Below are 16126 nucleotides of genomic sequence, written 5' to 3'. Positions count from 1 at the left end.
AAAGAGTCAAAAAAGCTACTGTAGCTCTCTTTTCTTGCAAAAAAGCAATTGGTAATAAATGGGGTTTACAACCCAGAATCACGCATTGGCTATACACATCGGACCAATTTTAACGTACGGCCCCGTTTGCGGCACTAGACACCTTGCTCTATCTTACACCTCTTGACATATTTAGCAAACAAATAGCTGCAAGCTCTGCTATTCGCCTCAATGCTTCGTTGCAGTGAACTAACAACAACATTGGCCACTCCGTAATTCTAAGGTACTTTGAATCAATTCCAAAGCACACAGACTACACCATCTTCCAACTACAATTCGACAGAAACTTCCAGATTTCTATACCTACCGAGCTTTTTGGGAAGATAGGGATTTCTTGGAGGATGAGCCAAAGTCAATCCATTTTTACACAGATGGGTCAAAAACAAAAGAAGGGGTTGGTGAAGGTGTGTACTCTAAACGACTGAAATTAAGCCTCTCATTCCGCCTTCCCAATCATTGTAGCGTGTTCCAGGCGGAACTTTTGGCGATTAAGGAAGTCTTGTCTTGGCTCAAAGAAAACGTGATATCAACATCTGATATCCGTATTTTCTCTGATAGCCAGCCCGCTATCAAATCTCTGGACTCTGTCTCTACAAACTCTATAACAGTCCATAACTGTCGATCATCTCTAATGGAGATGGCGCAACAGTTTAATATTCACCTTTGCTGGGTGACATTCCAGGTAACTGTAAGGCAGATGAACTCGCCAGGAACGGTACAGTACAGCCCATCCTACCACGTTTGGCAAGTACTGGCTTACCAATCGCTACTTGTAAACTGTTGCTAATGCAAGACGCTGCGAGGAGGGCAGGCACAAGGTGGAACAACATCTCCACGTGTCAAGCCATAAAAAACATCTGGCCAACACTGGATATAAAACGTTCAAGGTGCTTGCTCTCTCTAAGCAGATCGCATATAAGCTCGATAATAGGAGTCATAACCGGACACTGTCTAATAGGAAAGCACGCCACGAGACTAGGCGTATTCTCAAATGACTTTTGCAGAAGCTGTATGGACGAGGAAGAGGAAGAAACGGTTCTTCATTTTCTCTGCACATGCCCTGCTCTAGCTCGAAAACGCAAGAATTACCTAGGAGAATTCTTCTTTAACGATCTAAACGATCTAAATCATATCAGTATAATCAGCCTCTCACGTTTTGTAAGGGACTCAAGCTGGTTCCATTGAGCTTAGGAGGAAGCCTCAAGATTCATGTGGTATCACAATGGGCCATTAAACTGGCCTAAGTGTGTCCGTTTCCATCTTGGACAGCCACTATGACCTAACCTAACCAAATATGATTATTCCAGTTCGTCTCAGAAACAGAAATGCTAGTATATACACAACAAAAAAAGGGAATTCCCATAATTTATCATTTAAAATGCGCGAAATTTCCAATGCTTACTTATTTTTTTTATGTTCGTTATAGGCGATATCGTTAAAACCGATATTTTGTAAGTATACATTTTGTAAAAACCTCGGCCGGGACTTCGAGATAAGTTTGTAATAACCGATATTTCGTTATAACCGATGCTGTATAACGGATTTTGACTGTATATGTGTATACATTCATATGTTTTAATCATAATCCTGATATTCTGGACCGTTCAATAGTTTTTGTATTGGCGACTGAATTATTTCGTCTGAAATTATGTGAATATTTGAGTCTCTGGGCTGGGGATAATGATACGGTGCTGGGGATATTGGAGAACGTGGTCCTGAGTACTGAGTATTTGTTGTAATTGGGGAATGGGAGTTGGAATGGCTATAGTGGATACTGGGATGTATGTAATGAGGAAGCGATTGCCTTCCTAGGCTAACAAAACTTCTGGAACTTAAATTTCCAAGTTGTCCTTCAAAAATGGCATCGTCGATCATTCGTTTGGCAAACAATTTTTGCCGCCCGTCCATTTTACAAAATCCTACAGCCCATGACTCACTAAAGATGGTAGCTTCATCTTTTTCTGTCTGGTTTTGGGCTGTTCCAGAAAGGAAACAGCTCTCTCCAAAAAATAGTTCTCCATCTTTTTCGGTTTATTGCTTTCGGTTCCTAAAACAATAAAAAAATATGATCAATAATGAAAAAGTAGAACAATCAAAAAAAAATTTATTATTTTCAGATGCACAATACTGCACAGGAGTGGAAAGCTGTTGCTGCCGACTTTGAAAACAAATGGAATTTCAACCATTGCATTGGCGCTATCGATGGGATGCACGTCAATATAGTTAACCCAACCAAATCCGGCTCTTACTATTTTAACTACAAAAAACAGTTTAGCATAGTGATTATAGCACTTGTGAACGCAAACTATGAATTTCTAGGAATAGAGGCAGGCATCAGCGGACAAGCCTCTGATTCTGGTATATTTGCTCAGTCAGAATTGAAGTACAATTATGATGAAGGACTTCCAAATCTGCCACAACCAGAAAAGCTACCATTATTTGATGACATACTTCCTTATGTTATAGTTGAAGACGATGCTTTTCCTCTTTTGGAAAACCTGATGAAACCATACAGCCGCCACGATCTAACAAAGGGGAAACAAACTTTCAACTGTACGAGTAGCTTATCACCGAATAGTAGAAAATGCATTTGGAATTTTGGCTAACCGTTTCAGAGTTTTACATACAACTATAAACTTAGCTCCTCATAAGGTAACTATAATTACACTAACATGCTTTTATTTGCATAATTATTTAATGACAATTTCTTGTCATATTTTTTTGAAATATTGAAAATGATGAAACTGATTTCTCGAAAGATGCACAACAAGCAAATTTAACTGGTTTAAAGCCCATAAATAGTGGAAATACATCAGTAAACACAGCTACAATACTAATAAATTTTGTACTTATTTTAACACTACCGGCAGTGTAACTTGGCAAAATAGTCAAATTAAACACATGTATTTAAATATGTTGAAATAAAATTAAAAAAATATAAACAAAATATGCTTAAGCGCCTATGTTATTTTCCATGCCGAAGGTATTTATTCCTTCCAGTTGAATTTCCTGCTCTCGCAGAAAATCCTTTTGGTTGAAATACCAATGAGTTGGCACATACAAGTCATCAGCACCTGCACCAGATTTTTTTAAATTTTCTGACATTGGCAAGTTCTCGCCTGTATGATTCACCCAAAGATTTATATCTTTTTTAACCCTGTAAAGTGTCGCACTTTGGTCTATTTCTTTATATGTTTTTAATAAATTGTTCCAAGATTTGTTTTTTTTTTAATTTTATTCTTATAACACACAATTCATCAATGAAATCACGGCTTACTGTCACCATTATTTTTCTTCGGCGATATGTGTACTCTACCAAAATCTGAATAAAAATGAAGTTTTGCTCGCAAACATTGCCACAGGACAGACGACGAACATTGAAACCGGCAAACACGATGAAATCGAAATTTTTCGGCAACAGCGAGCCGTTCGGGAACAACCCACAAACGACGAATTTAGCGCGAGCACGACCACGTTGCGCGAGCATGTTCGTCGTCTGTGGGTACCTTAATATATTCTAGTTTACCCCTTTTATATTTTGGGTAATAGTATAAATGGTCTGTCATTTTTTCGTTTTCGTTTCCGTTTGTTATTGTTCTTTGTTTTCAGTTGTGTTCGAGTGTTACTCTTTTTTAATTATTTGTTTTCAATATGAAAAGATATTTTTAAGTTACCCAAAACAAGATAAAAGGATTATTGTTGATGCACTTCAAAAGAAATTTGTAGTGTCCGACCGAGGCTTCGGTTCGGCCGAAGTTCTGCCAAAAAAACCACATTCGGAAAAACCTTCGGCTTCGGCCATTTTAGGCCGAAGTTTTGGCCGAAGCCGAAGAATCTGTTTATTATATCGAGCATCGTAACAGGCGCCGGAAAAAATTTAAATTTTTGTAATTTTTGAATAGGTATTTCAAAATACTTGTGTGCCATCATAGTAGGCGCCGCTGCAGAATTTCAATGTTTGAATTTTGCCTGACACCTTTTGCGAATCGTTTGTGTTTTGTTTTGTTAAATCGTGGTTTCGGTTTAGTTTGTGTTGTGTTGTTTATAAATTTAATTTGTTCAATTTTAAAAGGAAAAAACACTTAATAATTTTAAAAAATTCAAGTAAGTACATATAATGTATATATTCGTATTGCAAGAATATGAAACATTGCATTTACATGCATTTACTAATAATTACTTATCCGCTCTTAAATCGAGTAAAAGTAAAATATAGAACTTTATTGGACGATTTGTGTACTTTTATTTTGTTTTGTTGTTTATATTTGTACATAGATATATATTTACATGATGACATATTTGGGAAAAAATCCTATCTGGGAATATTTTTCTAAAAACAGCGATAAAGCAATTTGCAAAAAATATTTAAAAAAGCTTTGTCTCTTGGAAGTGTTTTACCAAAAAATCAGACCACGACAAATATTAACAAGCATTTGGCAAGCCAACATTTAAATGAATGGAAAACTTATTCGAAAAGTAATGAACAAACAACACAAGAAAAACAAACTTTGAAAAAAAAAAACTGAGAGCGAGAGGTCAAACTTAAACCCTTCACACGACAGAAATGAACTGAAGCAATCCACATTATATTAAATGATTGAAAAGAAAAAAGCTGCGCTCTACCCTGATGATCATTCGGTATCCCTAATCCCTAAAGCAATATTCACATGAGCACGACCAACCAATGAACGAATATTTGTCGATTTTGACATTTCTTTCAGATGAGAGTTTTTAATTCGTCGCGAATAAAGTTTGACTTTGATCACCGAAACCAAAACAAGAATGAATTTTGTAGGTTAAGTACGCGCGATTATTTTATTCGTTGCGAGTGTGGATAATGTGGAACGCTCACATTTTGTAATTCATTCGTCGTTCGTTGGTCGCGCTAATGTGAATGCTGGTTAAGAATCTATAAAAATATAATGGATATCATTATCGTCGACATCGACATGCTGCCGTATAACTTGGTTGAAGGAGACGCATTTCGAAGGCTCAACTTAGCTGATCCTGACACTCTATTTAGATACAGAAAAAAGTCTGAAAATACTTCAGAACGACTTTAATGGCAGCGACGTATTTAAAGGTAAAAGAAAAAGTCATACTTCTCTTGGAAAAGGCTGAATGCGTTAGCCTTACTACAGACATATGGAGTAATCCTGCGAAGACTTGTTCTTTGCTGAGTTGCACAGCTCATTTCATACAAGCTACGAAAAGACAAAAAGTTATATTGGCAGCAAGTGCACTTGAAGGCAATCATACTGGTAAGCATATTTCAGAAACACTAATCAATATAATTGCTGAATTCCGATTGACCAACAAAGTTCACATGGTTATACGCGACAATGCTTGTAATATGCAGTCTGCCATGCGTCTTGGAAATTTTGCATCCCTTGGATGCGTAGCTTATACGCTTCAGTTGGTAATTCATGACATTATATTCAAAAGTGATCCCATGATGGATATAATAAAAAAATGTCGCAAAATTGTTGGACATTTTGAAAGAAGTGAGCAAGCTTGTCGATATTTAAAGCAATTCCAAGAAACTTGCGACTTACCCAGGCACACTTTGATTCGAGATGTTGAAACACGCTGGAATAGCACGTATCTAATGTTGGAAAGGCTCATGGAACAAAAATTCGCTGTAAATTTGTACATGGCAGAACGCGGTGGCATAGAAGTACCAGCAGCAGAAGAATGGGTGCAAATAAGAGATATGATATACGCATTGAAGTGCTTTTATCAAGCTACACTTGATATTTCAAGCGATTCTTCATCAATATCATTAGTTATACCACTGATTGTCATGTTGAATTCAAAACTAGCTGCAAAAGATGAAGATACTGAAAACTTAAAATTGCTTAAAATCCGGTTGTGCGAGTCTGTTAATAAACGATTTTCGTACGCAAAAAGTACTCCAAATTTATTGATTGCTACCCTTATAGATCCTCGATTTAAAGGGAAGTATTTTACCAGTGATGGAATCGGAAATACCAAGGCAAAAATATTGGAATTATTACAACAGAGCTTGTCAAATCAAACGGTTCCGATGATTTTAGAAGCCGATGATCCCCAGCCATCTTCTTCAACATAAGCATCAGGATTGCAACATGATGATTTATGGGAATCACATGATAAATTTGTTTTGCCATTCGAGAGCGGAACTTGCTTAAATGAATCTCCTCCGTTTGAGGGAAAGCTGTTGTCTTTTTTGAAAGAACCTTTACTCTTACGAAACGTTGATGTATATGCATATTGGGCGTCTAGCCCATACAAGGAACGTAGCTATGCAATTTTTGTCTGCGCCACCCACTAGCGTTCCTAGTGAACAACTGTTCAGTGCTGCCGGACAGATATATGCAGACAAAAGACCAAATTTGAGTAGTGAAAATGTTGAAAAAATTTTGTTCTTAGCATACAACATTAGACTCTTTGATTTTAATTATTAATGTATTGAATTAATATAACTTAAAATGAATTATTTATTTCTTTTTTCTTTATAATTTACTAATTAGTTATTTTTATTTCATTTGTCTTATGTTTGGTAAGCAATAAATTTCAATAAAAATAATATTTGTATCCAATTGGATAGGAGAATTCTTGACTTTTTTCAACCTCAGGCTTCGGCTTCGGCCGAAGATTAGGTAGCACGATATCCCTACTGCCAACAGTAAAAGCGTATCCATTCCATGAAAATTAAGATTTGAAAAACTGAATTCGTAGTGGAGCTTACATTTAGGAGTAAACAATGTATTCGTTCAAAAATGTTCCCCTGAAACAGGAGTTGTCAGGTTTCCATCAAAAAGACAATGTTTCAAGAACTTTTGGACTCGATGATTAACTTGGCAGTTTTGCCCCACAGTTCCGCAGCATCAGAGCGAACATTCTCTGCAGTGAATTTTATAAATTATGATACTACCAACAAGCTTTTATGTGGTACTGTGGAAAGCATTATGCAAATGCATAATGTAAAGAGCTTATTAGATACAAAATATTTCAAAAAACAATTCTTGACCCACACAAAAATTAATAAGTTTGTAAATGGAAAGTATCTTATCAAAAAACCAATGGTAATTTAAAGTTGTAAAACCCGGATAAGTGCCTAACCATAAATGCCTATCTTTAAAAGGTACTTATGCGGGTTGAGCAGCTATGAAAAACCCTTTTAAGTGCACATAAGCACTTATCCCAGTATTTACAAAAACAAACAAAAACATTTAATTTTATTTAAAAAATAGGAAAATGCATTCGGAAAATCAACTGACTAGTATTGATAACTTATTAAAAACAGAACTTTTTATTTAAGAAGTTAAATAATTATTTATTTTGGTTTGTTTTAGATTATGCAATCTGATTTTAGCCCTTAACTAAAGTCGTTGGTCCAGTGGACCCACACACAATTCTTCAAATGTTTGCAGAAAACGGCACAGTCACCGCAGCTCTCTCAATTTCTCAGTACCTTCCTGCAGTAAGCCTTTGCTTTTGTGGTGAGAAGGACGCATTTCGCTCGCTTCTCCTTAGGTGTGTATTTGCATGTGTATGGGTCCGCTGGACCCACAACTTGATTTACGTTACTTTTTTCCTGTTATTTATTTTAATGATTATTTCAAGTTATTGTATTATTTCAGTTGATTATAATGGCAAATTAAAGTAGTTTTTCTGCATATCAGAAAACATGTTAGAACAACAGCTGAATATTGAATTAAACAACGAAGAAGAGGAAATTGAGTTTAATTCAAGCAATTATTCGGAAAAGGATTTCTCTGCCAGAAGTGACAGTGATTTTGTATTGACTAGTGATCACGATTCAGACTTAAAATTGTCTGCTGACCATGATTCTGATAACCAAAATGAAGCAGATGAGATCCCAGAGGGTTCTGGATACTTCTATGGGAAAAATAGATTCAAGTAGTTTAAAACTCCACCCACAAGAAATGCTCGTACCAGGAACCACAATATCATCCGTCTACCATGTGTAACCTCTCGATCAAGACCTATAGAGCCTTTCAATACAAAGGAAGCCTTTGAAAAAATATTCGATGCAGAGATCAAATATAGAATACTTACTTGGACCAACATAAAATTGGAAGCTTGCACGATAAAGTATAAGTCTTCGGATGGTGCTGAATACAAGGTATGTACCGAGCAAGAACTCGACGCTTTTTTAGGTCTATTGTTTTACTTTGCGGTGTTTAAACCGAATCACGAAGCAATAATATCGCTATTTGCGACAGATGGAACAGGACGAGAAATTTTCCATCTATGCATGTCTTCATTGCGATTTTATGCACTGCTATTATGCATCCGTTTTGATAACCCAAACGAAAGAGAGAAAAGAAAACAAAATGATCCTGGTTGCATAGTGACTGAAATTATAAATATTTTCAACAGTAATTCACAAGCAAACTATTCAATTGGTGCTAATGGGACTATCGATGAAATGTTGGTAGCTTTTCGGGGACGCTGTGGGTTTAAAATGTACATACCCAGCAAACCCAACAAATACGGATTAAAAATGCAATGTCTTGCAGATTCAAGGAATCACTATGTACTGAATACTTATTTGTACTGTGGAAAAAATACCGACGGAATCACTTTGACAGAGGAAGAGAGAAAGTATCCAATAACAGTGCAAGCGTTCTTGAGACTATGTCAACCCATTTTGAACTCGAATCGGAACATCACTACAGACAACTGGTACACATCTATGGAACTTCTCAACATCATGCAATCTACAGGTCTAACAGTCGTTGGCACCGTGAGGAAAAATAAGAAAGAAATTCCAGATATATTTTTACCTCGCAGGGATAGATCTGTCGAGTCATCACTGTTCGGGTTAACAAACGACAAGACAATTGTAAGTTATGTGCCAAAGAAGAATAAGTCTGTCATTCTCATTTCTACCATGCATCACGACAGCAATGTTGATGAATTTTCTAAGAAGCCTGAAATAATTCTTCACTATAATAACACAAAAGGCGCAGGACGCGTCGTTGGCTGATGGCTGTCTTCTATAGAATATTGGACATGAGTGCTCTAAATGCTTATGTCATTCAGAAGAGCCACGCAAGATCCTCGAACATTACAAGGATGATGTTTTTGAAAGTGCTTGCAAAGATTTTGTGTGAACCACACATGAGGGAAAGATATTATACCCAAAGACTTCCCGTGCAACTTCAACCCATAGAAGTAGGTCCAGATAACGAAGAAAATCTAAAATTCGATAAAAACAAAAGAAAAAGATGCTCTTTGTGTTCGGCAAATAAAAAATCGAAAACGGTACATTTATGTGCTAAGTGCAAGCTGCCCATTTGTATGAGTTTTTCAAAACAAGTATGTTTTTCATGTTTGTAGATTGGTTGACTTTTTCAAAAAAAAATTTTAAGTTATTATTGTTTCCACAGTTTGAAAGAGTGGTTTTTAAAATTTGCAAACAAATGTATTTTTGGATTTTTAACTTTTTATTTATTATTTAATTTTATATTTTATTAAAAATACTATATTTAAACATTACAAATTAAGACTGCCTGACGAAAGTGCAAATTTGAAGTACAAATGAAACTTGCTGTGTTTGATTTTTTTAAAACTTGTTTTCTATTGTTTAAGTATGAAGTTTAATAAGAAAAAATATATAAAATATATTATACTTTTATTTTATTGACATTTTAAAAGGCCTGGGTCCAGTGGACCCAAGACTTTACTGCCTTTACTGTCTTCAGCAGAATCTAACTCGTGAACCAAAAGGAATCAGTATCTAAGTTGTCAATCTTGTGACATTCTGCGTCGTCGACAAAAAGTAAAATATTTCTGTTTTTTCTTAACATTTTATTATCAAATTCTTTACCTAATCAATTTAGTTCACAAAGAAGGCGTCATCCATGCTTTATTTTGGGAATAATAAGGAAGTGGAATGGAATTTCCTTTGAAGCACCTTGGATTCTTGAGTTTTCCGATGGTAAATACTTTTTTCAATATTCCATCGGCATTGCATAGAAAATGAAGAGTGAGTCGACTTTTATCAATTTTTCCACCTGCAGGGTGCTACCTTTTTTGTTATAGTACCATTTAGTAAGGCTTTGAAACAAAGGCCACTTTCGTCTGCTTTAAAGAAGTTATATGCTCGTATATGGAAATTAAAATTGGCAAAACTCCTGAAACATCTGCGTCAGCCACCTCACCTTGAGTTTTCTTGTATCTTATATTTTCTCTTCGTTTCCAGCGCCAAAGCCAGCTACTTGTTGGCTCAAAGTCTTCATTTAATTTAACAGCAAACTTTTTAGCCTTGTTCATTAGCTGAACTCCATTGATTATTGCATTTTGAGGTCACATTTGATCAAACCATTTAATAAGAGCTTTCTCTACTTTTCATTAGAACTCTTTCGCAAACGTTTCCGTTTAGAGTTTTAGTTTGTTTTGTTTTTTGCGATTAATTCATTTAAATTTTTCGCCAATTTCCTTTCTTGATTCTGATTTGCTTTCAACCAGGCGGAGGATTTCTAATTTGTATTTAATTGAAAGTGAAGTCAGTTTTCGGCTCTTTCTTTTTTCACAATTCTTATGAATAAAATTTGTAATGAAAATGAAAACAATCTTACAGTTTAAACTTAAAAACAAAACAAAATTACTTTAATTTTGACAGTGAAAGCTACCTAGTTAGTCTCCCCCATTGTAGTAGATTAAGATTATAACTTTTTTATATTTGAATTTTAAAGCATTAAACACAAGGAAGCGCTAGATGCAAAGATGATTTTGTATTTCAATTAAGTATACAAAATAAAAGGCAACTAAGCGGGGGACGTAGTTTTGCGATAGGTACTTATCCTCAAAATGTTGGTTCTATAAAAAACAGGTAGACACTTATGCTAAAGGCACTTATCCGGGTTTCACTGTACTTATAATTAAATAATTTATGTTTATTTTATGTAATTTATTTATTTTTACTTACATACATTAATGTACTGTTCTTTTGTTGAATAATAATAATTTTTATTTTGTATATAAAATTAGTTTAGGAAATGTTACATTAACATATAAAAATCCAAAAAAAAACTCAATAAATTCCGATTAGCATCATTTCATTGTTAAATAAAATTGGTGCGTATTTGATTATCTGTCAAAAAAGTCGAGAAAATAAGAGCTCCTAGGAAAATTAATAAAAGTGTAGTAAAAACTGTATATAAACGTGACCGAAAAAGCCAAATCAATTTGTTCGGGTTTGCTTGACCTCAACACAAACACCGAAATCGACAACGCTTATAAAGTTTCATTGAGAGACTCGAACAAAGCAACAATTGCAGTCCAAATGACATCTCAACACATTCCAATCGAGACAGCTGAAGTCGTCAGGAATCTCTATTAATAAAGATTTTCCATTCAATGTCCGCCAAAGAAGATCCAAATTGTTTATGTTGATGAAGGTACTGCGTCAGAAATATCTAAAGAAACAAATTGTCTGAGAGATGATAGGATGCATGTTTTGGGTAAAGTTTTCACCTGGGATAATTCAGAAGGGTTAAGATGTGGAAATTCAAATGGAATGCAAGTTCTGAATGAAATTCTAGGTAATTTGTCGACAGGTGTAAAAAATACTATAGTTGAATTGATGAGTGAAAACAAATTATGAGAACTGTCAACTTCGAATCCAAATACAGGGATGGCAAGAGGCAGTCAAACAAGCAAAAGACCTGCTGGAAACTTTACTAAAGCTTCTGATGGGCCAAATTGTTGAGAAGCAGCCGTCTACCCGAATCAAAAAAAATACGTTTTTTTAAATTTTAAGTTATAATATTGCTGGAGTAAAAAATAAACTTTGAATTTTTAAATTATTTAAATGAATTCCACATTTTCATACTATTAGAAACTCATTTATTAGATATTGAAGAAAGTAGATTTAAAAACTTTTTTATGAATTATGAACTAAATTGGATACCTGCTGTTAAAAGAAACATCTTCGGAAGAGCAAGTGGAGGGGAGCTTTTAGCCTACCGCATGAACCTAGAAGTACAATTAAAATTCGAGGTGATAGGTAATTCTCATTTCATTAAGCTTGAAGTTGAGTGATCTTTTATAGAACCTCAATTCAACAAACTTCGTTCTTGTTGGAGACTTCAACGGCCGAATAGGATTCACTCAAAATAATTTTGTTTACGGAATAAACTCTACAATATTGAATACCCACCGTCAATCCAAAGATGAAGTATGTGACAACAAGGGAAGCAAAATACCTGAACTCACTGATCCTTTCGACTGTCAAGTTTTGAATGGAAGTTGTGATGGAGATTTACGTGGTGAACAAACTTTTCTTAGAAAAACATCATGCTCTGTTATAGATTACTGCTTTGCAACTGGAGGCTGGCATAACCTGATTTCGGATTGGTAAGCAGATTTTAGATTTTAAGCCTTTAGAGGCTACAATCGACAAACCAGCTTAATCTATTACCGAAATTATTTTGGAATGACAGAAAATCAAATACTTACCAAACTATTTTAGACCTTGAACTCCTACATCTATATACAGTCAAAGCTACACCGAGTATCGATTAACTTACATACATAATTAAAAAAGCTGGCCCACGTCCACCGCAATTTAGAGGAAATAACTGGAAAAGTAAGCAAAAATAGTTTGACAAAGACTGCATGTTGGCAAGAACCAAGTCTTTTGTTTTCCTTAAATTATTAAGGAGATACAACAATAATATTTTCAAAAGTCTATACGCTTAGGCTGTCAGAGAATCTAAAAATATATGTGCAATTCCAAAAAATTAGAGAACGATCAACAGAACATATCAATGATAAGTAGTAGCAGATCCTCATCAGACTTTTGGAAAGCAGTCAAAGACGTCAAGAAGACGGAATTCCTTTCGAGTTGTTCAAAAATTGTACCGTAAAATTTGCTCAAGCCCTTACAAAAGAATTTAACCGATTGCTTAAGAGTGCAAATTTTCCACAAAGTTTGAAAAAATCAATCATAAAAAAGAAGATTTCTTGAACCCAGGAAATTATAGAGGGATATTGTTCCTGAATACTGCTTCAAAGTTATTTAAATCGCTAATATTCAATAAACATTCTGCATGAATTTCAATCAGGCTACAAAGAAAATAATTCCACGGTAGATTAGATCTTCACCTTGCACAAATATACCAGCAAAAGCACTAAAAACTGTACTGTGCTGCGTTCGACTCCATGAAGCACTCTTTTACAAGCTATTTAGGATGGGTATAAGCAGCAGTAAAGCTCTGTATGAGAATAATGTAGAGGCGGTGTGGGATGGAAACTTTTTGTCTGAAGAATTTACAACGACGATGGTTGTAAAACGTAAAACAAGGCTGCATTTTTAGAGAGTATTGGTACCTTGGTTTTCTTATAACGTCTAATCTCAATGTGGAAAAACATCTACAAATTAAATAAGCAGAAGCAAAACGAGCCATTAACCCAGTCTGGAGTACCTGCATGGCATAAAAGTTACGCGATCTTTCGATATTTTTCTGCCAGGAGCAGATTTTTTATTCGCATGAACCCATGTCGTCCCCGGAAGAACCCTCCAAAAGGCAACTCACTCATCAGCATTATTTACCTGTTTTTCACTTATGTTCATTTCTTGAATCAGTTTTAATTTAACTTAACAGCAGCAACGTCGCTGGATACTTTTTCGCCACAAATCTTAAGGCATCGAATTCCATGTCGCAATTTAAATTTTTCCAACCAACCAGAACTTGCTGCAAAATCTTCCTAACCAGTCATCTCGTTGTAAAAGAATTTGACTTTGGATTGAATCATATCTGTTGAAATTGGCACATGATAATTTCTTTGTTGGATGAACCATCTCAACAATGCTTCTTCTACCGCTGGATGTTCATCTTGTCTAATAATTTCTCTCTGACCTTGAAGCAATTGTTAAATGATCTTAGACCTTAAATTTAAGACCTTTTGTAAGCTTACCTGATCCTTGAAATGTGTTAGATATAAATTGCCGAATTTTCATCTTATTCATTTTTATATCAATATCACAGTTGACTTTTAGACTTTGAAAATTTCTACTACTTGCCCGACTAATTTGCCAGTTTCAATATCATCCAATATTTTACATTTCTCAGAAAGTGTCAAAGTAACATGCTTCCTTTTCTTTGAAGAAGCCATAATAAGTAATAACTTATGTTTTAAAAGTTTTCAATGAGAAATTCAAATTACACCAAACAAAATATGCCTTATCCTTAAAGAAAGCTCATGATGAAATGTAATAGAGCATGAAAAATCAACGACCACAAATATAAACTTCCAATTAGTAAATTTGCATTTCCCCGTAATCGTATGAACAAACGTTTTTTCCAAGAAACAGAAACAAATAATATCGCCCATGTTCCGAATTTCGATCGAAAGTGAATTGAAATCACTTTTCAATTTCACGTGAAATGAAATTGCATGTTCTTGAATTCGATCGATTTCGAAATTGTTTCGAACTGTCAGAACTGAAGGGCCATCCATTTTTATTTTGTTTCTGAAGTAAAATTTTTGCTGTTTTCAAGATGGATGCAATATTATTGGCAATTTTAAATGAAAAAAGGAAGCAGAATTCAAGAGAAAAAATAAGAAGACGAATTTTGCGAGACAATTCAAATATATTGGATTTACCTGACACAATGTAAGTGTGTGCAAATTATGTATGTAGAATTGTTCTGATAAATAAAGTAAATTCTTGATTTCCTCTTTCAAGCTTTCATGGTAATTTTAGATTAAGCAAAGACGCTTTTTTATATGTTCTAAGGGAAGAAGAAAGAAAGAACAAACTAATTGCAACTGTATGGCAGACAATACAATTCACAGAAATATAAAATGTGATTTGAATGCGTTCAAAAAATGGAACAAACCGAAATACAGAACATCCATTTTCATGTTCGAAAATCCAATTCACAATAACGAATTGTGGAACACCCAAATTCACTTTCGCAAAGTGTATTCACAATAAGTGAAATGCAGAACATGGGCATATATGTATGTGCATTGTACATAAGCGTTTTAATACGCTGTCCGGACTGCAGGGGTAAACTTTTGAAAATGTCTGAAACATAGAGGTGTCCGGACTACTGAAGTGTCCAGACTAGTGATGCTGTACTGTAGTTAAAGTCATACAAATGGAAGAGGAACGCATGCCAAAAATTGTCCTGAAGCATATGCTAGAAAAAACTCGCATTACGTCAAAGAATGGCAAGAACTCGCAAGTTGCTGCGTAAGTGCATATGTGTCATAAGTTTCTACTATTGTGACGCAGCTACTACTCTTAGATGAAAATTTGAGAACATATTGGAAAAAACAGCACCGTTTTTATACAACAAGTATGTAAATGAAGTTAAATTGTCACTTAACAGGATGTATTATAGTAAAGTCAACTATAATCTTAATAGTAACTTTACTTTCTGGATGGGAACAAAACGGAGATGATAAAAACTATTTTTATGTTAAGAGGTGAATTAATCAATTTAAACTACGTGCTACATCGTCCTGACTCCCCAATACTGTATTCAGGTATTCAAAACCAAGGTTCATGTATTTCTATTTTCAAACCCTCTCTGCCTTTCCTACGGTTAACTCTTTACTCTGTCTCTGTGTATTTATTTTAAGAAAAAAAAAAATCAATGCTTTTAAAAAACATTATTACTATTCCAAAAATGATAAACCCAAATATGTTTCAAGTTAAACCACATATCACCTAAATTCAAACAACGAAAATACTAAATTTTCACTGGTCTGCCAAATTCTTGAAAATTGAACCAAATAGTTATATTTTCTTAGCAAAGACTTAAACGATTTGAAAATGTCAATCCTTCGAAACAAATAGTTCTAGATTTCAAAAAAATTCAAATTGTTCCAGAGCTGCATTCTTAACAGTTACAAATTAAAAATTTAAAAAATGCTACTTAAATTGGTAAAAATTGGTTTTCGATCAAAAACACTGGGAACGAAAAAAGATATTAGATATATTTTAGTTATTTTTGATGAAATAAGACTTTAAAACACTTTTTATGTTTTAGAAACACATGATTCCAACTTCAAGCATGTTTATACGATCCCGCAGTGACTTTACTTTGAATCCGTC

General features: G+C 34.6%; 1 protein-coding gene across 1 annotated transcript; it reads left to right on the top strand.

The window, feature by feature from the left end:
• The first annotated feature begins 5101 nt into the window (after window positions 1–5101).
• LOC129945208 (zinc finger BED domain-containing protein 4-like) lies at window positions 5102–6130 on the top strand. Its single transcript, XM_056054869.1, has one exon. The coding sequence runs from the start codon at window positions 5102–5104 to the stop codon at window positions 6128–6130; it is 1029 nt and encodes a 342-aa protein (XP_055910844.1).
• The last annotated feature ends 9996 nt before the right edge of the window (window positions 6131–16126 follow it).

This window comes from Eupeodes corollae, chromosome 1, assembly GCF_945859685.1.
Source record: "Eupeodes corollae chromosome 1, idEupCoro1.1, whole genome shotgun sequence".
NCBI lineage: Eukaryota > Metazoa > Arthropoda > Insecta > Diptera > Syrphidae > Eupeodes > Eupeodes corollae.
The sequence above is the reverse complement of the archived record's forward strand: the minus strand, read 5'-3'. Positions and strand labels throughout refer to the sequence as shown.